The following is a 23,935-nucleotide window of genomic DNA, read 5'->3' on the forward strand; positions in this document are numbered from 1 at the left end:
TAACAAGTTCTGATTCGTAATGCGGAATATTGAACTAAATGAAGTGAGGAATCATTCATTGAGTTGAATATCCCAGAATTTCTTATGCCAAGGGATTGGGTTTGAATGAAAATAGAGAATGCAATAACAATGAGTAATGGAAATTTTAGAAAGAATCAATAGGAATACATAGGAGGGAGATTGATGAAATCAAATCCCAACTGTTTCTTATATCTGTTTTCTTTAAATCAAATTACTCTTTGGTTTCTTGAAGTTGGAAAATCATATATCTCAAATTTGAATATGTGTAACTATTCCAGTTTTAAATTTATAAGCATCAACTAATATAATAGAAATCTAAGTTATCTCACAAGTCCCTGAGGTTCGACAACCTTTTATTTTTACTACAGAGACTTGGGTGCGCTTGCCTATTTAAAAATCTTAACAAGTTTCTTGGCGCCGTTGCCGGGGACTTGTGTCAAGATAGTTGTGATTTCTATTGTACTAGTTGGAGCTTATTGTATATATTGTTTAGTTTTCATTTTGTTGAATATATTCTTTACCTGTTGTTCTAACTTTTCTGTTTAAGTCAGTCTTTGTATGCGAGGAAAAATTCCTGCTGAGCAGCTGTTATTTGATCCAGAGATTGAGAAAACAGCTAGGAAAAATAATAGCAGAAGAAGGCGACAAAGGAAGCTTGAACAGGAGAGACGGGAACAGGAGGGTACTTCCACTTCAGTTTCAGCTCAACACTTTAATTCTGAATCAATGGCTGAAGAAGGACCGGGTGGTCATGAACCTCATCATCAGCCAAGGAGACTCCTTGGAGAATACAATCATCAATTGGGTCCTAGGCACTTTTCCAGTATAGCTAGACCAGCTAAGGGGGTGGAAATGAAACCAGCATTATTATCTCTCATCACTGCCAATCAATTTGCAGGGATGGACCATGAAGATCCCTACACACATCTGTCAACTTTCTATGAGCTTATTGGCACTATGGGCATTCCTGGAGAAGATGAAGAAGCAGTCTACTTGAGATTATTTCCCTTCTCTTTGACAGGAAAAGCGAAGACATGGTTGCAGGCTCATCCAAATCAGAGCCTAACTAGATGGGAGGACGTAGAAAGGAAGTTCTTAGCTAGATTCTTTCCTCCTTCTAGATATATAAATGCTAAATCAGCAATTGCAACATTTTCTCAAGGCACTGATGAACCTTTGTGTGAGGCCTGGGAGAGATATAAATCCTTGCTGAGGAAATGCCCAAATCATGGGTTTGATGATGTTGCACAACTCAACATGTTCTGTAATGGGTTAAGGCCTCAAACAAAGATGTTATTGGATGCTTCTGCAGGTGGTTCTATGATGATGAAAGATTCTGAGGAAGCAATCACTATTATTGATGCTTTGGCAGCCAGTGATTACCAAGCTCACCATGACAGGAGCCAGCCTTCCAAACGGGGAATTCTAGAATTGGATACTCAAAATGCAATTCTGGCTCAGAATAAGCTTCTTTCTCAGCAGATGGAAGAGATAAGGAAACAGATGTCCAAACTTCAAGTAGGATCATCTTCACGCTCTCAACAAGTAATGAGATGTGATTTTTGTGCAGGTGATCATCCAAATGGGCAATGTTCTATATCTGAATCAGAACAGGAGGAGGAAGTTAATTATATGAACAATCCAGGAAGGCAAGGGAATTTCGCTGGTAACTATAATCAGAATCAAGGCTGGAGAAATAATCAAAATCAGTACTCTGGGTGGAAACAAGAAGCAGGACCATCCCTTGGTCCATCACAAAGGCAGCCTCCACAAAAGCCATATCAAAATCAGTCTTCTTATCAGCCAGATAGGTTGTCAAAAATGGAGGATGCTCTTACACAATTTATGCAGGTTTCCACAACTAACCAGAAAAACACTGAAGCGTCTATCAGAAACCTGGAGGTTCAAGTGGGGCAGCTAGCCAAGCAATTGGCAGATCAACAAAGCAAAAATTTTTCAGCAAATACACAAGTCAATCCTAAAGAGCATTGTCAGTCAATTACAACTAGGAGAGGCACTGTGATAGGAAAAGGGATTGGTGATAATTTGAGGGACAATAATGGTGGAGAAGAAGAAAAAAAGAACGGAGTTGAGTTAGAAAGTGAGAAAGGAGTGGAGTTGAATAATGAGGCTGACAAAAATGAAAAAAATAAAATAGAAAGTCAAAAAAATGAGAGTAGAGATGGAGAGGTGAAGGAGGAGAGTAAGAAGAAAGGGAAAGAAGTTGTTAGGCCTCCTCCTGTGAAGAATTTACCTTACCCACATGCTCCGTCAAAGAAAGACAAGGAACGACAATTTGCAAGGTTCCTTGATATAATCAAGCGGTTACAGATCAACATACCTTTTGTAGAGGCCTTGGAACAGATGCCATCTTATGCAAGGTTTATGAAAGAGCTTCTGACAAAAAAGAGGAAGTTGAGTGAAGATGGAACAGTGGAGCTAGAGGCAGGTTGCAGTGCTATAATTCAGAAGTCACTTCCACAAAAGTCTAGAGATCCAGGGAGTTTTACCTTGCCAGTCACTATTGGCAATGTTTCTGTGGGGAAGGCATTGTTGGACTTAGGAGCCAGTATCAATCTGATGCCTTTGTCTATGTTACAGAGGATAGGCCAAGTAGAGGTGAGACCTACCAGGATGACCCTGCAGCTGGCTGATAGATCCATTAAGTATCCTCATGGTATTGTTGAAGACCTCTTGGTGAAAGTTGATAAGTTTTGGTTCCCAGTTGATTTTGTTATCATGGATATGGAGGAAGATTCTGAAGTTCCTCTTATTTTAGGACGACCATTCATGAAGACAGCCAAGGTCATTATTGATGTTGATGATGGCAAACTCAAGGTTAGAGTTCAGGATGATGAAGTGAATTTTAATGTATTTGAAGCCATGAAACATCCAAGTGATAAGTCCGGCTGCTTCAGAGTGGATGTGATTGATGAGCTGTGTATGGAAGCTCAAAAGTCATTCTCAGTAGCTACACCATTAGAGAAAGCACTGGTTAATGCAGTCAGTGAAATCAATGAGGAGGATGAAAAAGAAATACAGAAGTGTTTGGAAGAGCTGGACAAAGCAAAGGAAATTTCTCCTAGTTCAACAAGTGTTCAAGATTTAAACAAGGAGGAAAAGTTTCAACCTCAGAAATTAGAGTTGAAGCAATTGCCAAGCCATCTCAGGTATGTCTTTCTTGAAGCAAATGGTGGCAAACCAGTTATAATCAATAGTTCCCTATCTGTTGAGGAGGAAAAGAAGCTAATTGAAGTTCTGAAGGCTAATGAAGGAGCTATCGGTTGGACGCTGTCAGATTTGAAAGGTATTAGCCCTTCATATTGTATGCACCGGATCCTGATGGAACAGGATTATAGGCCTGTAGCACAACCTCAAAGGCGCCTCAATCCAACAATGAAGGAGGTGGTCAGAAAAGAGGTGATTAAGTTGCTTGAAGCTGGCATGATTTACCCTATCTCCGATAGTGCATGGGTTAGTCCTGTTCAGGTGGTTCCTAAGAAGGGAGGTATGACGGTCGTGGTGAATGATAAGAATGAATTGATCCCTACACGGACAGTCACTGGTTGGCGGATGTGTATTGATTACCGGAAACTAAACCAGGCCACAAGGAAGGATCATTTCCCATTACCCTTCATGGACCAGATGTTAGAAAGGTTGGCAGGTAAGGCATACTACTGTTTTTTGGATGGTTATTCTGGTTATAATCAGATAGCAGTGGATCCGGTGGACCAAGAAAAGACAGCATTTACATGTCCTTTTGGTGTGTTTGCATATAGGAAAATGCCATTTGGATTATGTAACGCACCAGCCACATTTCAAAGGTGCATGTTGGCCATCTTTTCTGATCTTGTTGAGAAGTGTATTGAGATTTTCATGGATGATTTTTCTGTGTTTGGAGCATCATTTGATACATGTTTAGAGAATCTCAACACTGTTTTGAGGCGGTGTGTTGAAACAAATCTGGTTCTTAATTGGGAAAAATGCCACTTCATGGTGACTGAAGGAATAGTGCTTGGTCACAAGATTTCTGACAAGGGTATCGAGGTGGATCCAGCTAAAGTGGAGGTCATTTCTAAGCTTCCTCCACCAACAAATGTGAAAGGGATTAGAAGCTTTCTTGGACACGCTGGATTCTATAGGCGGTTCATTCAAGATTTCTCAAAGATCGCTAAACCGCTTAGCAATCTCCTTGTGAAGGATGTTAAGTTTAAATTTGATGCTAATTGCGTGTCTGCTTTCTCACTTTTGAAACAAAAACTGTGTTCGGCACCCATAATCACTAGTCCGGATTGGAATTTTGGTTTTGAATTAATGTGTGATGCGAGTGATTATGCAGTAGGTGCTGTACTAAGACAAAGGAAAAACAAAATTTTTCATGCCATACATTATGCGAGTAAAGTTTTGAATGAAACTCAAATGAATTATGCAACCACAGAAAAAGAATTACTTGCAATAGTGTATGCACTTGAAAAATTTCGTTCTTATTTGATTGGCTAAAAAATTATTGTGTTTACTGACCATGCAGCAATCAAGTATTTGTTAACTAAATCTGATTCCAAGCCAAGATTAATAAGATGGATTTTATTGTTACAGGAATTTGATTTAGAGATAAAGGACAAGAAAGGTTGTGAAAACCAAATTGCAGACCACCTTTCCAGATTGGAAAATGATGAGGTGACCATACTTGAAAGTGCAATCCATGAAGAATTTCCAGATGAAAAATTATTCTTGGTGCAGGAACGACCTTGGTTTGCCGATATGGCAAATTTTAAAGCAGCCGGGGTCATTCCAGAAGATTTTAATTGGCAGCAGAGAAAGAAATTCTTCAAGGATTCCACTTACTATGTATGGGATGATCCTTATTTATTTAAGATTGGTGCTGATGGTTTGTTGAGAAGATGTGTTTCAGGTGCAGAGATCAGGGATATTTTGTGGCACTGCCACAATTCACCTTATGGAGGTCATTACAATGGAGATCGCACAGCAGCAAAGATTCTTCAGTCTGGATTTTACTGGCCTTCTATCTTTAAGGATTCTCATGAACACTGCAAGAATTGTGATAAGTGTCAGAGAACTGGAGGAATTTCCAAGAGACATGAATTACCATTGCAGAATATCCTTGAAGTTGAGGTTTTTGACTGCTGGGGAATTGACTTTGTAGGACCCCTTCCATCATCTTATTCCAATGAGTACATTCTGGTTGCTGTGGATTATGTTTCCAAGTGGGTGGAAGCTGTAGCGACTCAGAAAGCTGATGCACGAACGGTGATCAAGTTTTTGAAAAAGAACATCTTTACCAGATTTGGAACACCGAGAGTGCTCATAAGTGATGGTGGTTCTCATTTCTGCAACACACAGCTGAAGAAGTTGTTAGAGCACTATGGTGTGAGACACAAAGTAGCTACGCCTTACCATCCTCAGACAAATGGACAGGCAGAGGTTTCCAATAGGGAGTTGAAGAGGATCTTAGAAAAAACTGTAGCTAACTCAAGGAAAGACTGGGCTTTGAAATTAGATGATACATTGTGGGCTTACAGGACAACATACAAGACTTCAATTGGACTCTCTCCGTTTCAGCTTGTTTATGGGAAGGCCTGTCATCTCCCAGTTGAGTTGGAGCATAAAGCCTATTGGGCTTTGAAAGCTTTAAATTTTAATTTGAAGGTCGCAGGTGAAAAGAGGAAGCTTCAGCTACATGAGCTCGAGGAAATAAGGTTGCAGGCCTATGAATCCTCCCGGATCTATAAGAGCAAGGTTAAGTCGTATCATGATAGGAAGATTGTTCAAAGAAATTTTCAACCCGGCCAACAGGTGTTGTTGTTCAATTCCAGGTTGAGATTGTTCCCTGGGAAGTTAAAGTCCAAATGGTCAGGACCTTTTGTGATCAAATCAGTTAAGCCATATGGGGCCGTAGAATTGGAAGAACCAAACTCTGGAAGATCTTGGATGGTGAATGGCCAAAGAATTAAGCCATACTTAGGTGGTGATATTGAGCAACTCACCAATGTCACTCATCTCATTGATCCATGACTTCAAGAAGTGTCAAGCTAATGACAATAAAGAAGCGCTTGCTGGGAGGCAACCCAGACGTTATGTTTTTAAAAGTGGTTTGATTATTTAGTATTGCATGTTTAATTTCATATGTGTGATGTTTTAGGGAGTGAGTTTAGAATTTAATGCTTAAAATAAATTCAAGAATATTGTGTTAGATTATGCATTTTCTTTGATGTTCAATGTGTGTTTGTTTTGATGGAGTAAAGGAAGAATATTAAGGAATTTGGGATCAGAACTGAGCTAGAATAAGAATTGTATAATTTCTGATCCAGGACTCAGTGGCTCAGCCACTCTGAAGGGCTCAGCCCCTTATATCAGTAAGTAAACCAGATGAGTCCCTAGAGGGAAGGCGCTCAGCGCCTGGAAGGCGCTCAGCGCCTGGAATGGCAAAAATCCCTGGAGCTCTCTGGAGCCAAATGGCTCAGCGGAATTAAGGCGCTCAGCGCCTGAGGTTTGTGAGCTCTCTGGAGGCAAAACGCTCAGCGCATTCCAAGCGCTGAGCGGATGGATCACGGGTTGGGCCTCTAATTGAATTAAAAGTCTCAGCTGAAAAGGGGTTATACACATAACCCACGTTCACTCTCCTATTCTTCACGTTTTGAGCCTCTCCCTCTCCCTCTTGCTATTCCTATTCTCACATAACTGCTCTCTATACCCTTGCTTCTGTGATTTTTCTTTGTGCATCTAACAGATTTCAGGTATGTCCATGCATGTTCTTCTTTTGCACCAACCCTTGGCTTTCATGGATGAATTTTTCTGTCATTGTTCTATGCTGACTAGGGTTTAACTTTTTCTGCTCTATTCTTTAAATTTTGTAATCCCATTAGGTTGCTCTTAAGAATGTATGTTGGGGTTTCAAATTTTACATCAAAGTTCATAGACTGTGTTAGGGTTCCTGAGTTTCTGCAATCCATGTTAAGGGCTTAGGCTTGTAAATTCATTGTCATTTCAATTAAAGCCAAAATTGTGTTTTGTGAGAAGGTTTTATTGATTGTTGGGTTTTAAGTTCAAAAACTGAAAATTTTCAAGTTCTAGAGCAAGGCGCTCAGCGCTTCAAAAGCGCTGAGCGGATTGAGGCCAGAAACCCAGGCTTGATTGAGGCGCTCAGCGGATCAGAGGCAGAGACTCATGCTGTTTTTATGAATGAATGAATTATTTGAAATTACCTAACACTTGTGATTTGCAGATGGGAAAACCTAAAAACACCCATGAGATCCCAGCCAGCAAGAAAAGGAAGGGGGCTGCTTCTTCAAATCCTCCTCCACAAGATTCTGACAATGAGAATCCTTCTCCTCCACCTGTCGCTCCCATTCGTTTGGATAGACACAGGTTCATGACCAAGTCCAAGCAGCAACGATATGCAGAATTGGAGTCTCGCCAAATAGTTGCTGAAAGGCGGGTGGAGTTGGAAGTCGGCGAATATATGGATTTTCAAAGAGAACTGACTCATAGGAAATGGAATAAACTGGCTACTCCTGAGAAGAAGTATAATGAAGAGATCATCAAGGAGTTTTATGCCAATGCTCTCCCACTCCAGAGGACTGATAATAACAGAACCAGCTGGGTTAGAGGAGCCGTGGTCTGTTATTCTAGAGATGCCATTCAGCAATATTTGAGTACTCGTGATGTTATGGGAGGTGATGGCTTGGATGCCTTTGGTCGGTTGAAGAAGGCTCATGCTTTTAATGCTGACAAAATGGCCAAATTGTTGTGTCTGCCGGGCTGTACATATACAGTGGGAATCACAGGTAACCCTGTTTCATTCTTACGGAAGAACCTGACTACCATTGCACGTATCTGGCAAAATTTTTTATACTGCAATGTGTACTGCATCACCCATATATCTGATTTGAACATGCCCAGAGCCACACTTCTTTACTCCATTTTGCAAAAGACAGAGATAGATATAGCCACAGTTATTTCAGATGAAATACATAAGATTGTGCTATCCTCTTCTTCTTCAACAGGTGTTTCTAAACCTTTGGGTTTTCCAGGTTTAATTACTGGTTTATGTTTAGTTAATGGTTCTCGTCTGCCTGGAAATTTAAATAAATCTCTTAGACCTCCCATTAATGCTGCATATATTAAAACACATTGCACAAGTGAGCAGCATGGAGATGCTTCACAACCTCGACCCCAGAGGCATGGGCAAGGCTCTTCCTCTTCCCAAGTACCTGCTCAGGACTTCATGGCTGCACACTTTCATCACATAGAGCAGCAGAATCTAGCCAACCATCTGGCACTGATGTCACTCAACACTAGCATGTATCATGCCCATCAGCACCAGTTTCAGGGTGGCCCTCCTTTCCAATGGCCATCCCCAGAGGCATTTCAGCAACACTTTTATTGGCCTGGGGACAGTCCACACTTTGAGGGAGGAGAGGAGCAGCAGCAGCCAATGCCAGAGGAGGAGCAACAGCAAGAAGGTGGAGAGAGAGATGCAGAAGAAGAAGGAGATCATGATGACATTGTTGACATTTGAGGGTTCCTTTACAGTTTATTTTGTTTTATTTCTATTATTTTCAGTCTTTTACGGTTATTTTAAGTGTTTGGTTGTTACTTTGGTTTGATGATGTTTTATTTGACATTGACTTTTCTGTTGGACTTAACTATGATTGCGCGTTCATGTGGGTTGTCAGTTAAATTTTTTTTGTATTTTCAAAAAAAAAAAAAAAAAAAAAAAAAAAAAAAGGGGCAATTTCATGATTCCAAGTTTTCAATGAACAATGTTTTCTAATCTGGAAGTTACATTGTTGCACAAGTGGTTACAATTTTGACTTTGATTGTGTGCTTCAAGTTTGTTCAAGTGAAGTTGAAATGATTCTAAAGTTGTTGATGTTAGGGCACTTAACCAAACCGTGTGAGTGAGTGAGCCAAACAGTTAAAATACAATCTTGGAGAGTCATCACTAATTCATGCGGTCAGTTTTGTTTGAGTCTCTCATTAGTTACAGTTATGCTATGCATGAAATTTCTAAGGCAGTTGTTTAATTTAACCAGTAGCCAAAAAAAAAAAAAAAAAAAAAAAAAAAAAAAAAAAAACCAACCCATGAATCCTTGAACATAAAATCTGACCTTAAACAGAACCCCTAAGCTCAAAATGGAAAACCATGATTGTCCTTAGCCTTGTTGGTAAGAGACATTTTTATGAAACAAGTGGGTTTGAACCAAGTTGGGGGTAGTTTGCATGGAGAGATCATGTGGTTGAAGCTGGATTGTATATCTCTATTACAGTGTATTATTATGTATATCTCTAAAAAAAAAAAAAAAAAAAAAATAATAATAATAATAATAATTTTGAGTTAATTTTGTAATCAAGGTTCCGTGTTATCATTCCATTAATTTGTGCAATATTTCAAAAGAGAAGGAACCAGTAAGTCATTCAAAGAGGGATGAGGTATAAAGAATCAAGAGAATTCAAGCTAGAGCAAGGATTTGATTAACCATATGAGTGAGAATGTCTCTTGTCAAACAGGCTTTCAGATCAGATTCCCAAAGAAAAACCAAATCTCTGATAGCCAGGCCATGTTACAACCCTCTTAAGTCCTTAGTAATTCATGCTTAGTCTTAACAATAGACTTGTGAGAGACAGGTAACAAATCAGACTTAGCTTGTTTGGTGCATGAAAGGAGAGAAACACTCATCTGCACAATATACTAAGAGAGTTATACACTAGTGAGGAAATTTGAGTGCTCTTGGCTGAAAACAATGGAAGATGAGTGGATATTTTCCTTGAGTGTGCTTGAGGTTCACAATGTTTGTCAACAATTGAGTATCAATTGTTGTAGCAATCACTCACTGGATTTTGAAAAATAAGTTCATTGTATTCTGTGAAATCATGAAAAATGTATTGATATACTTGTTGGGTGAAACTTTTGTATTCACTGGAAAGATGAGTCAGTCATATTATTCTCAACGAAGATTGTTGTTTGAGGACAAACAAATTTCTAAGTTGGGGGTAGTTTGATAAGTGTCTAATTAGCTTAATTTAACATTCATTTGAGACACTTATCTAATAGTTTTTGTGTTGTTATTAATGTTATTTTGATTTATATAGGCATGGAATCAAAGAGATACTCTTGATCAATGTTAGCACATAGAATAGGAAGCCTTTAATCTAATTTTGTGCTTATTTTGTAGGAGTTGAAACCTGGAGAAAAATGGCTCAGCCATTCTGAGGCGCTCAGCGGAATAAGAACAGAGAGTTTCCACAATGAAGGCGCTCAGCGGATCATATCCGCTCAGCGAATTGGTCCCTGGAAGAAAAGGAATGCTCTCTGCCTCCAATCCGCTCAGCCGTTTCCAATCCGCTCAGCGGATTTCATCCAGAAATGTGAAGGTGCTCTCTGCCTCCAATCCGCTCAGCGGATACAAGGCGCTCAGCGGATGTGCATCCAGAAACAAATGATACTCTCTGCCTCCAATCCGCTCAGCGGATACAAGGCGCTCAGCGGATTGGTCCCAGTATGTTTACTGCCTCCAAGGCGCTGAGCGGATTTAAGGCGCTCAGCGCCTAGTTTCCTTCATGGTGAAGAATTCAGGTTTCTTCATGGTGAAGAACTCTCAATCCGCTCAGCCGTTTCAAGGCGCTGAGCGGATTCATATCTCTCTTGCTTACTCTGTTTTCATATATAAGGAAAGAAAGAGAGAGAAAAGAGACAGACACGAAAGGAAGAAAAAAATAGAGTACTCTGGAGCTCGTGGGAACGCGAATCTTCAAAGGATCTTCTTCTTCTACCTCTCAACTTGTAACTTGGTGATTTCTTGTAATATGGAGAGCTAATCTCTAAGTTTGGGATTGATGTAGTCATCAAACTCCTATGTATTTCTCTTTGATTCATATATATATGTGATTTATTACCCTTTGTTAGTGATTTGTATTCCATTCTTAATGCTTAGATAAACTGATCACTTATCTTTGATTTTGGATTTAGAATTTAGTTGGAAAACATTTTCTGGATCTAGACTTGAATCAAATCACCTATTATTTTTAAGAGCCAGGGATGGTCTTGATCTTAATAGTTGTAACAAGTTCTGATTCGTAATGCGGAATATTGAACTAAATGAAGTGAGGAATCATTCATTGAGTTGAATATCCCAGAATTTCTTATGCCAAGGGATTGGGTTTGAATGAAAATAGAGAATGCAATAACAATGAGTAATGGAAATTTTAGAAAGAATCAATAGGAATACATAGGAGGGAGATTGATGAAATCAAATCCCAACTGTTTCTTATATCTGTTTTCTTTAAATCAAATTACTCTTTGGTTTCTTGAAGTTGGAAAATCATATATCTCAAATTTGAATATGTGTAACTATTCCAGTTTTAAATTTATAAGCATCAACTAATATAATAGAAATCTAAGTTATCTCACAAGTCCCTGAGGTTCGACAACCTTTTATTTTTACTACAGAGACTTGGGTGCGCTTGCCTATTTAAAAATCTTAACAGTGAACTTCATTGAACTAATTGAACTAGTTTTGTGTGTGCTTCTATTTTTATGAGACTTAGAAGTGGGACAACTATGTCTACATCCAGCAGAAGAGATGCGCTTAATGAAGAACAAGGTAATGGAGAAAATCGGAATATAAATCAAGAAATTGTGCCAAATGAGGCCAGGTGGGCAATGTCTCCACCTCCTGTAAATATTCCGAACTCCGCGGGATTTCTGAATGCATCACAAGAAATGGTGAACGCTACCCGCGAATACCCATGGGGGATGCCTCCGAATTGGAGAAGTACCCAGCCCATGAGCGTAGAAATGTCAATACCATATTCTGGGCACAATTCTCAAATGCAAATATCATCATATGGGTATAATGCAGTCCCAAATGGGATAGGCTTTATCATGCACGATCCTCACCAACATGTTGGCACAAGCCAAGAAGGTCATTGGTTCGACAAAGTAATTATATACCCACGGGTATAAGCAATGAAGCCATGATAGCCCTTCGACAACAAATGGATCATAGTAACCACGATATGGTAAATTTGTTGTCTACACAAATGCACAACATACTCACACCCCTATACGAGCTGATGAGCAAAATAGGAGATAAAATTAATGATAATCGACTCTCAAGAGATACGAGTGTAAATCTGAACGGCCTCGAAAATCCAACCATCAATGAGATGAATATTCGAGAAATTAGAAATCGTATCAATCTCAATCAAGGGGGACCTTTGAGAAATGTCGAGGAAATTTTGGATCATATAGTCGAGAAGGTACTAAATAGGCACGAATTTGAAACGGGGCGAAATGAGCACCCTTATTTTGTATCTGCCTTTCCTGACTATATTACCCAATTTGAGCTACCCAGGGGGATGAAAGTCCCGAAATTCTCAAAATTCGCAGGAGAGTTAGGTGAATCCATCGTAGAACACATAGCCAGATATCTAGTCGAGTGTGGAGACCTAGTGGGTAATGAATATTTGAAAATGAAATATTTTTTGAGTTCACTAACCAAACATGCTTTTGCGTGGTTTACGACTTTGCCATCTAATTCGATTATTACTTGGGCACAATTGGAAAGGAGTTTCCACGAAAACTTTTTTCGAGAGGAAATCAAGGTGAGCATAGTTGATTTGATGAACATGAAGAGGCAACATCATGAGACATTGGATGAATATTTGAATAGATTTAGGAAACTAAAGTCTCGATGTTACACGAATATTCCTGAGCATGAGTTGGTAAAAATTGCCGCCACTGGGTTAGATTTTTCGATTCGAAAGAAACTTATAAATGAACAATTGAGAGATATGGCTCAACTAGCAGAGAAAGTGAGACGAATTGAACAAATTCGAGCAGAGAAAGAAAGGTTGAGAAAATTGACAAGTTTGTTCGAAGAGAAAAAGTAGCATATTTAGACAATATGGACGTTAATGATGATAATTTCGAATCTCTAAATGAAGAAATGGAAGTGAACTTAGCCGAATTGCAACCTGGGCCAACCTATCAATGCCAATTATTAAAACCTAGGGAAAATGATATAGAGGCCGGATCAAATAGAAAATATAGTTTCGATATAACAAGTCGATAGAATATTCGATATTTCCCTGAAAGATAAGCAAATCATACTTCCAGAAAATCATAAAATTCCTCCTTTTTAACAAAAAAAAAAATTACCACAACACAACATGTATGGTCATTGGACTAACAATTGTGTACGTTTCAGGGATATGGTCGAGAAAGCGATTACTGATGGTCGCTTGGCTTTCGAGGAGAAGAAAATGAAAATTGATACTGATCAATATTCGCTGCACAAGCAGGATATGTGGAACCTCTCTCTATGGGGATCAATGTAATGTGCTTGAAATCGATATGGCTGACCTGGGTGCGAACGAAGAGGAAGTTGTCGAACCTATTACGGATGAAAATCTGGAAGAGCTCTTAGATGAGTTCGCGAAAGAGCAAGAACCTATGTATCCGAAAGAGAGGGACAGTTTGCTCGATTTCCTTTCGAGGAAGAAAGATGATGATCGGGAAGTTATGCTTTATCCGAGATGTAGCGTTGTGTTTGACAGATCAGCAGTTAAGGCTTTCGAGGTGTCTGAAATTATGAAAAATTATAGAGTTGAGAAGGCTCGAGGAAAATCGAAAGTCAACAAAACATACCTCAGGATGTTCAAGAGAAGTTAATTCACGAATTTCGATAACATCCCGAGAAAATGGAGCAGCAGGTACGAAAAGGAAAAATTCAGAATTAAAAGATGTCAGGGGCATTTAATTCTCGCGAAGAGTACAACGCTCTAGGGTCTTATCAGAGAAAGAGAGTTGAGGCGTTGAAAAACATTCTTTCTCAGTTACTTCGAAACAAATGTTTTCCAGGGGGCATTTGTTAGTACCGAAAAATGAATTCGGAGGCACTCGAAATACAGAGGTGCTTTAAATCCTAGGTGATCGGAAAATGGCAAAGAAGTTTCTGAGGAAGGACACGAAGACACTTTTCGTGAAACTCTCGAAATCATTGTACCAGGAAGGACACGAAGACACTTTTCGAGAAACTCTCGAAATTATTGAACTAGGCAGGACACGAAGACACTTTTCGAGAAACTCTCGAAATTATTGAACTAGGAAGGACGCTGCACAAGAGAAAGGATCACAGACTCGCAACCTCTCAAAGTACAAGAAAAATCAGGAAACACTCGAGTATATTTTTCGTTAGTTACTCGAAATCCCAAGAATCCGGACATACACGAACACACTTCGCAACCTCTCGGAATGAAAAGCTTAAAGGAGGCACGATTTAAGAGCGGTTGAAGTAAATCATGGGATAAGTGTCAAAGGTTGCAAAACGGTTTGGGGACGTTAATGAGCAGTTCCAAGAGTTATCCAAAGACGTGCCCGGGAATAAGCCACGACGTGGAAGTTTAGAACGGTTATGCGCTTCCGGGGCACGTCAGAAACAGTTACCTTTCCCAGATTTTTGTCTATAAATTAAACGAGCCATGCTCGTAGCAGAGGTCGAAAATCTAATTCCCACAATACCTCACACGCACTCCGCAGCCTGTGCATAAGGCATACTGTGCATACGAGACAGCTTTGGGTACGATTTCTCGACCACCTTTCTTTTTCCTTTTTTAGGAGTAGCGTAGCATAGCATAATCTAGCCTAGTGTAGTGTAGTCATTCTAAACACGTTTCGTTATCCTTACGAATTGTAATTCTGTTACCATTTAATGAAAACTCTATTTCTTACTTGTACGATTTTATTTTTTCACTGAAAGTCTTCAATTCTGTCATGTCACGAACACGCATAAATTGAAACGTGAAATCGTGCTAGTTCGAATAAAAAGGATCCATAAAACGAAATCCACCGTAAATAATGGGACGTTCCCAGATTCTTCCATCAAGCTTCATGATCATGAGGTTCGACAATTAGCTTCATTCATGAATTCAAAGTTTGGTAGTGGTGTTCGTTTCTTGGATCGGATCCAAACTGGCATCACACTGTCGGATGCTGTGGGATATAAAGGTTGTAGAGAACTTGAGGGAACATATGCTGAGTTTCTTGAGAGTTTTTATGGGAAGCCTTTTTTGCTTTCAGGGCCTGTACTACCAGAGCCACCTACCTCCACTTTGGAAGAAAAATGGGCTCAATTGCTTTCAGGATTCAAGCCTGGTTCAGTCATATACTGTGCGTTTGGAAGTGAATGGAGGTTAATCCAGAATCAGTTCAAGGAACTGTTGCTGGGTCTTGAGTTAACAGGTATTCAAAGATAATACAGTATTCATAATACATAATTTACATGCGAAATAATAGGGTCTATTTGCATATAAATTATATTAAGTTTGTGATAAAATCTTTTAAACATACATATTAAAGAGCTGTTTAATCATAAAATTTCTTCTTATTAATGAGAATAGTGTACTCCAAGTGTACCCTCTATCATAGTATTAATTTCTTTTTAATAATGTGAAGATCTTACATATATCCACACCGAGACCAATCTCTATTTTTAAAACTCTTTGAAAAAGTGAAATAAAAAATAAAATGCTTAAGAATTATATGTAAAAAAGGAGGTCGAAGAGATAGTAGAAAAAATATCTCCTTTATGTGCAGTAAAAAGTCATACTTAAAGATCTTCTTTTCCTAAAATTAAGAAACTAGTAATATATTTTATTTTGTTTCTTCAAATAAAAATAATATCAAATATGTATCTTTAAGAGATTGCATCCTTTTTATAAATATTCATATTTTATTTTATTTTTCAAATAAAAATAATATCAAATATGTATCTTTAAGGAACTGCATGCTTTTTTTTATATAAAGATTCATATTTTATTTTTTTTAAATAAAAATAATATCAAATATGTATCTTTAAATATTTTCATCTCATATTTATCAGTATAAACAACGCTGATAAAGTCTAATACTTTAATCATACATTCTCCAATTTGAAATTCAAAAACATTTCAAAACATTTATATTATATATATTCTAATTAAGTGCTTGCAAAGAATATAATAATATTTCACTTTAAATTATTTAATTTAATCAAATTAAATACTCTTATTTAATCATCAAATGTTAAAATAACTTCTTTAACAGAAATTAGAATACTCGTTTGTGTGTGATCTTGTAAGTTCAATACTAAGCTAGTAATAAATTAATCAAAATAATATATTAATCAAGGTAGACATCTAACAATACTCTTGTTACGACTGACTTAAGAAATTCATTTCTTCTTCCAATTAATTTTCTTGGCCATGATATTATTTAATTTATTAATAGAGCTCAAACTCATTATCAAGTGTTGATGGATTCCTTCTTGATTTATCATTAATTCTACAAGCATTTGATCATATCCAATATTCATTCAACTAATACCCTAAAACATTAGGTGTCCAAAATTAAAATATAATAAATTACTTGTTAATCACCATGATAATCTCAGGTCAAAGAAAAATATTTAATTTCTTCTTGAGAAATTTCTATTGACGAATTAAGGTAATCTAAACCATTAGAAATTCTCAATTGAGTCAGTTCAAATAATCATACTCACGTATGCATCATCTATATATTTAATTAATAAATGAGATTTTTTAATCTTTATCCTATAAAGACATTCACATATATATTGATCTATCTAGATTTATTGATGTCCCATATACAATAATCCTATGATCAAGAACAATTTAGAATAAAATAATAACAGACTTTTACTTTTTATTATCATAATTTTTATTATGAAAAGGACTTTATCTATTTAACAAAATGAAAATAATAATACTTTATCAATTTGGACATGATTACATGATGAATTGGATCTTGACCATATTTAATTATTCTCCAACAGGTTTTCCATTTCTAGCAGCACTTAAAGCACCTATTGGATTTGATTCTGTAGAAGAAGCTATGCCAGAAGGGTTCAAAGAGAGGGCTCATGGAAGAGGCATTGTACATGAGGGTTGGTTTCAACAGACATTAATTCTTGATCACCCCTCTATAGGGTGCTTCATGACCCATTGTGGAGCCTCATCTTTAGTAGAAGCACTTGTGAGCAAGTGTCAGATTGTGATGTTATCAAATATTCTTGATCAGATCTTTAATGCAAGGTTGATAAGCAGCAGCTTTAAGGCTGGTGTTGAAGTGGAGAAAGGTGAAGAAGATGGTTTCACTACAAGAAAAATGTAAATTTTCGACGGAAAATTTCTGACGAATATGGATCCGTCTGAAATTTTCGACGGATTTATATTTCCGTCGGAAATTTTTGACGAAATTTTCCGTCAAGAATTTTCTGTCAGAAATTTCTGACAAAAATATAAATCCGTCAGAAATTTCTGACAGAAACTTTCTGACAGAAAATTCTGTCAGAAATTTTTGACAGAAAAATAATTCTGTCGGAAATTTCTAACGGAAAATTTCCGATGGAATAAATCCGTCGGAAATTTTTGACAGAATTTTCTGTCGAAAATCTTATTTTTAATTTTTATTTTAATTTCTTTTTTTAATTTCTTATTTTTAATTTCTTATATATATTTGTAGTATTAAAATTTTTATATATCTTTTAAAGGTATAAATATATATTATAATTATTTATTACAAGTTTTTTATATCTACGATTAGTATTAAAGATGAAAATAAATTAGGTCATACTATATTTTATTATAATTTACTTAGTTTGAACCTAATTTTCTTTAAAAATATATATATTAAGTATGACTTATTTATCTATCATAAACAATTTTTAAATGTTTGGGTAGAACTACAATCATAAAGACTTATTTTATAATAATTTAACACTATTAAAAATATAAAAATAAATATGTTAAATTTATAAAAATAAAGTTTAATTTATTTATGATATAAATATGTTTTTAATATCTAATATATATTTTTAGATGATAATTTATTTTAAAATATATCTTATAATAACAATTCTAAATAGAATATAAATCTTATGATTTTTCTTATTTTGAATTTTTTAATCATATACAATTTTACTATTTTGATTTTTTCAATCAACGTATATAATAAATAAAAAACACAAAAGAGAAACATGTATGCCACAAATTTTATTTTATCAAAAAATTATTTGTTTTAATATATTACATTATATATGTGAATATTAAGATATATATATATATATTGTAACAGCCCAGCAACCCGCATGTGGATATTGTCCGCTTTGGCCGCAGCCCTCACGGTTTTGCTTCTGGCAATGGCACGCATGCCACCCCAAAAGGCCTCCACACAAGGAAGGTATCCACACCCATATATATGGCATGCTTCGTTCTCCTTCCTAACCGATGTGGGACTTCACAATCCACCCCCCTCAAGGGAGTCCAGCGCCCTCGCTGGCACACCGGCCCGGGTCCCGGCTCTAATACCAAATGTAACAGCCCAGCAACCCGCATGTGGATATTGTCCGCTTTGGCCGCAGCCCTCACGGTTTTGCTTCTGGCAATGGCACGCATGCCACCCCAAAAGGCCTCCACACAAGGAAGGTATCCACACCCATATATATGGCATGCTTCGTTCTCCTTCCTAACCGATGTGGGACTTCACAATCCACCCCCCCTCAAGCATATTATATCAATATTCTTCATTCTTACAAGTAATATAGCAATTAACTTTCATTAACATAAAAGTTAATAGAATAACAGTAAAATTCCTAATTATTCCAAATTAGAAATTAATAGGAGGCTTGGCCGTCCATTCACATAAATTCCAAATTTTAAATCAATAGGAGGCTTGGCCGTCCATTCACATAAATCAAACGTTATTCTAAGAAATTCTACCCAATACCCTCATGTATTTTACATATAAATAACCCTCTTTTCCCCCGTACCTGATTAAATAGAAATTTGAGTAGAACTTCCTCTTCTTTTTTATTAACTAGGACCGGAACTAGAGCAGAACCTCCTCTCTTTCTAGATTCTTCTCTCTCTCTCTCTTTCTTCCTCCAGAATTTCCTTATCTCAAGTTATGAATTTCCTTCAGTCCCTAGCCTCTATTTATAGAACGAAGCATGCCATATATATGGGTGTGGATACCTTCCTTGTGTGGAGGCCTTTTGGGGTGGCATGCGTGCCATTGCCAGAAGCAAAACCGTGAGGGCTGCGGCCAAAGCGGACAATATCCACATGCGGGTTGCTGGGCTGTTACATTTGGTATCAGAGCCGGGACCCGGGCCGGTGTGCCAGCGAGGGCGCTGGACTCCCTTGAGGGGGGGTGGATTGTGAAGTCCCACATCGGTTAGGAAGGAGAACGAAGCATGCCATATATATGGGTGTGGATACCTTCCTTGTGTGGAGGCCTTTTGGGGTGGCATGCGTGCCATTGCCAGAAGCAAAACCGTGAGGGCTGCGGCCAAAGCGGACAATATCCACATGCGGGTTGCTGGGCTGTTACATATATACATATATATATTATAATTAAATTTTTTTAAAAAATTAATTCATTATTAAGAAATTTTTTTTATCACATGAGAATTAATTTCCTTCAAAAATTTGACAGATATCAAATAAATAAACATTTTTTCTGAATCTATTATTAGAATATAATTTAAAAAATATATATATTATTTTTTTAGATAAAAAATTATGTATATGTCAAATAGTAGTGAGGGCAAGTGCCTCACTATTTCAAACGTGCAGCTGTCCATGTATATATATGTATGTATGTATGTATGTATATATATATATATATATATATATATATATATATATATATAATATAGGGGGTTATAATTATACCGGTGTAACTTTTACTAAGTATTATGCCGCTCTGTAACTATATTAAATGTAAATTTTATAAATCCAACCGTTAAATTGAAAGTTCATATCACTTTATACGTGTATATCAAATTTTGTTAAAATTGAACAACAACTGGAAGATAATCCAAGAGTTCATATTTTAGTGTATTTTGAAATGAATATATTACATCAATTTTGTTTTATAAGAATGAAGTATCAAATTATCTTGGATTAATATAAAGTTTTGTATATATAATCTATAAGAGATATGAACTTTCAATCTAATAGTTGGATTTACCAAATTCACATTTAATATAAAGTTATTGAGCGGTGTAATACTTTGTAAAAGTCACATTTAATATATATATATATATATATATATATATATTATATATATATATATATATAATTACAATGGTATAAATTTTACTAAGTATTACACCGCTCAATAACTTTATATTAAATGTGAATTTTGTAAATTCAACTGTTAAATTAAAAATCTTTTACTCTTAAATCATATATACAAAATGTTATATTAATCGAAGATGATTTTTTATAAAACAAAATTAAATCTGTCGAAAAATTTATATTTTCGATGAGAAATTTTTTGTAGGAAAAACTATATTATTGATAGAATATTTCAGACAAATTTATATTTGTCGAAAATGTAAGAACTGGTTTTAAATTTGATATGAAAATATTATTATATAATTACATAAGATTTTAAGTTAGTATTTTATTAATGGTTGATAATTAAAAAATAAAACATGGATAAATACATTTTTTGAATTTTATATGTTTGATTTAAGATAACTTACAAAATAACTCTTGGTAAAGTTATTCCGCTCAATAACTCATGGTGTGTGTTGAATTTCATCGATCCAATTAATTGTTAAATTAAAAGTTATTAAATTTTACTAATAATTAATATAAAAAAATTAGTTAGTTTTGGAATAAATTATTTGCTAATTAACAATATAATTGAAACATTAATTATTTTAAATTATTTAACTAAAATCTTATTGACAATTTACTATATGATCTTAATATTTTTGTATAACTAATATCTGGTTTTAAATTTTATATGAAAATATTATATATAATTAGATAAGATTTTAAGTTAGTATTTTATTAATAGTTGATAATTAGAAAAAAAAAACAAGGATAAATACATTTTTTGAATTTTATATGTTTGATTTAAGGTAAATAAATATGTTAAATTAATTAATAATTTATTTAAAATATTAAAATTTAATTTATAAGTATGTAATAAATAAATATTTATAATTTTATAAATTATATTATCATTATAAATTATAAAATTAAATAATTTAAATTATAGTTTTAAATAAAAATAAGTAGATGTTAATTATAAAAGTAAGTACATATAAATAAAGAATAATTAAATATATTATTATTATTATTATTATTATTATTATTATTCGTAATATAAAATTATTATATATTATTGTTATAGTACAAATATAAGATTGTATATTTGAGGATGACTTAAATGAATTAATTTGTACAAGTTATACTGACAACATACATAGACATTTCGGTAGCTTACTCATCAGAACTTCACAGTTAAGTGTGCTTGACCTGGAGTAGTACTGGGATGGGTGACCTTCTGGGAGGTCTCCCAGAAATTGCACAAGTAAGGATAAAATATGCTAAACAGTGAAATATTGTGAAATAGAACCCTTGAGAGGCCAAATATGAGAGTTGTTTACATTAATAAATTTATTAAAATTAAAAAAAATTTATAATTTCTGACGGAATTTTCCGACGGATATTTCTGTCGGAAATTTCCGACGGAATTTTCTGTCAGAAAATTCCATCGGAAAATTATTTCCGACGAATTTTTTTTTCCGACGCTACTTTTTCTGACGGATTGAAATCCATCGGAAATCCGTCAGAAAAAGAAAAATCCATCGGAAATTTACTTATTTCCGTCAAAAATTTCTGTCGGAAATCAACATTTTTCTTGTAATATTTGTTTACAAAGGAGAGTGTCTGCAAAGCTGTGAAGGCCGTGATGGATGATGAGAGTGAGATTGGAAGGGAGGCTAGAAAAAATCATTTAAAATTGAGAAACATCTTAATCAGCAAGGATTTGGAGAACACTTACATTGATAGTTTTTGTCACAAGCTCCAAGAATTACTTGGGTGATATGCAATTTTTAATCAGGGCTTGTCAATTTTACTTTGCTTGAGTTGATTCTATGTTGTTAAATGATGTGTTTGTTATGAATTAAATGTTTCAAATAGTTCTTGTAGTTTGGTGTCGGTTAACTTTTTCATTTTGGTTAAATTTGTGATCGTGACCTATTTTTAGGACATGGTCGTAGCAAGTGTGGGTGGTTATTGTTCAGTGTTGTTTGTGAAGTTTAATAAGGTTGTAATATTTTCAGTGGAATAAAGCAGTTCAGTTTCCGTTTCTTTTACTTCTATAAAAAATAAAAACCCAAATTTTTTTTCTTGTTTTATTAACAACAATTGTTATTTAGACTATAATTGCATAAAGATATGCACAATACGTAGCCTTGAGTATTTCTACGTGGGCATATACATAGTCAATAAACATTGGCATGTTATTCAAATTTTACAATAAATTCAAATATATAAATTAGTAATTTACCAAATGTTACTACTAAGAAAGTACAACATGCGTCGCTTAACAACCAATTTAGAATATGCGGTTGTGACATTTTATTAAATTCTTTCAGATATTTTGTGTCAGCTAATTAAAAATCGACGTATAAGATCATTTATATATTAATTTCTACGAGAAGCGATGAGGTAATGGGATTAATTATTCACCATTCTATCAAAATTTCTTTGTTCTCTGCTAACAAATTTACACTATTAAAAAAATATTATTTTTCTGTGATTTTTCTAAAAAAAATATTTGCAGAATTTTCTTATAAATTTTATTGTAATAATAATTTTACAAAAAAAATTTATGAATTTATTTGCGAAAAATAATTTACAGATATTTCTTACAAATTTTTTTATAAAAAATAATCTACAAAAAATTTTTGCAAAATTTATTATAATTTTAATGATTATAGAAAATTTTTTTCATGGTAAAAATTTGTAAAAAAAGTTGTAAGAATATTATTTTGTTTCTTGCAAATTTTTTTGTAGATTTTCCTACCAATTTTAATCCGCAAAAAAAAAATAAAAAATATTTAAATTTATAAGTTTAATAATCAAAAGATTTTTATTTGAAGAAAATGTTATTTTACTAATTTTTATTATAAATATATCATTATAGTTAATTTTTATTTTAATTATAATTAAATTAAATATATAAAATTTTATAAATATGATAAATTAATGATAATGAGTTTTAATTTAATGATAATTAATAAAATTTTAAAATTAAAAATTATTTACTTAATAAAATATTATTTTACTAAATTATTTGTAAATATTTCATAAAAATTAATTTTAATTTAAAATATTAATAAATTAAATATTTATTTTAATTAAATATAAATTAATAATGTTGAGTTTTAATTGAATGATAGTTTTTAACATAAAATTATTTAATAAAAAACTAATTTTTTAGAATATTCAATATTTTAAGAGTTAAAATAATTTATAATAATATAATTTTGTTGTTCAATATAATGAATTAATCTTATTTCTAAAGACATGATCTAATTAATATTTAAAGAAAATTTTAAGTCTCGCATCTATTAGAAATAAAACAATTAAAGAGTTTATAAGTTGGGACAACACTTACGTTACAAGTTGATTTTGTATAGTTGAATGTTAGACTTATATCTACAACCTAAGAGTTTAAAAGATTATGTATCACATGTTGAAGGCGTGAATGCAAATTTCTTAATGTTTCATATGAATTCATTGTAAATATTTGAAATTTGCAATAAACTAATAATTGTTTTTTATATTTTCGTAAGAAATTTTTCTGCAGAATTTCTTGCGAAAACATTCGCAAAAAAATTTCCTGCGTATTTTTTTGCAATAAATTTCAGGAAAATTTCTGTGAATTTTAAAATTCGCAAAAATATATTATACACGAAAGTATTATCTGTAAATAAAATTTTGCAGAAAAATTCATAGAAATAATGTTTACTACGAATTTTATATAAAATTTACATGAAAAGTCATATGTAATAAGAAA

At 34.4% G+C, this 23,935-nt stretch overlaps 2 protein-coding genes across 2 annotated transcripts; both read left to right on the forward strand.

The window, feature by feature from the left end:
• Positions 1–579: 579 nt before the first annotated feature.
• LOC145950269 (uncharacterized) lies at positions 580–4,536 on the forward strand. Its single transcript, XM_083061342.1, has one exon. It carries the CDS (start codon positions 580–582, stop codon positions 4,519–4,521), a length of 3,942 nt encoding a protein of 1,313 aa, XP_082917468.1. The 3' UTR covers positions 4,522–4,536.
• Positions 4,537–12,290: 7,754 nt separating this feature from the next.
• LOC109793345 (cyanidin 3-O-galactoside 2''-O-xylosyltransferase FGGT1) lies at positions 12,291–22,136 on the forward strand. Its single transcript, XM_083062809.1, has 3 exons — positions 12,291–15,286; positions 16,878–17,193; positions 21,775–22,136. Exons 1-3 carry the CDS (start codon positions 14,968–14,970, stop codon positions 21,950–21,952), a joined length of 813 nt encoding a protein of 270 aa, XP_082918935.1. The 5' UTR covers positions 12,291–14,967; the 3' UTR covers positions 21,953–22,136.
• Positions 22,137–23,935: the final 1,799 nt, after the last annotated feature.

The sequence above is a fragment of the Cajanus cajan genome, chromosome 8 (assembly GCF_000230855.2).
Source record: "Cajanus cajan strain Asha chromosome 8, NIPB_CcT2T_4, whole genome shotgun sequence".
NCBI lineage: Eukaryota > Viridiplantae > Streptophyta > Magnoliopsida > Fabales > Fabaceae > Cajanus > Cajanus cajan.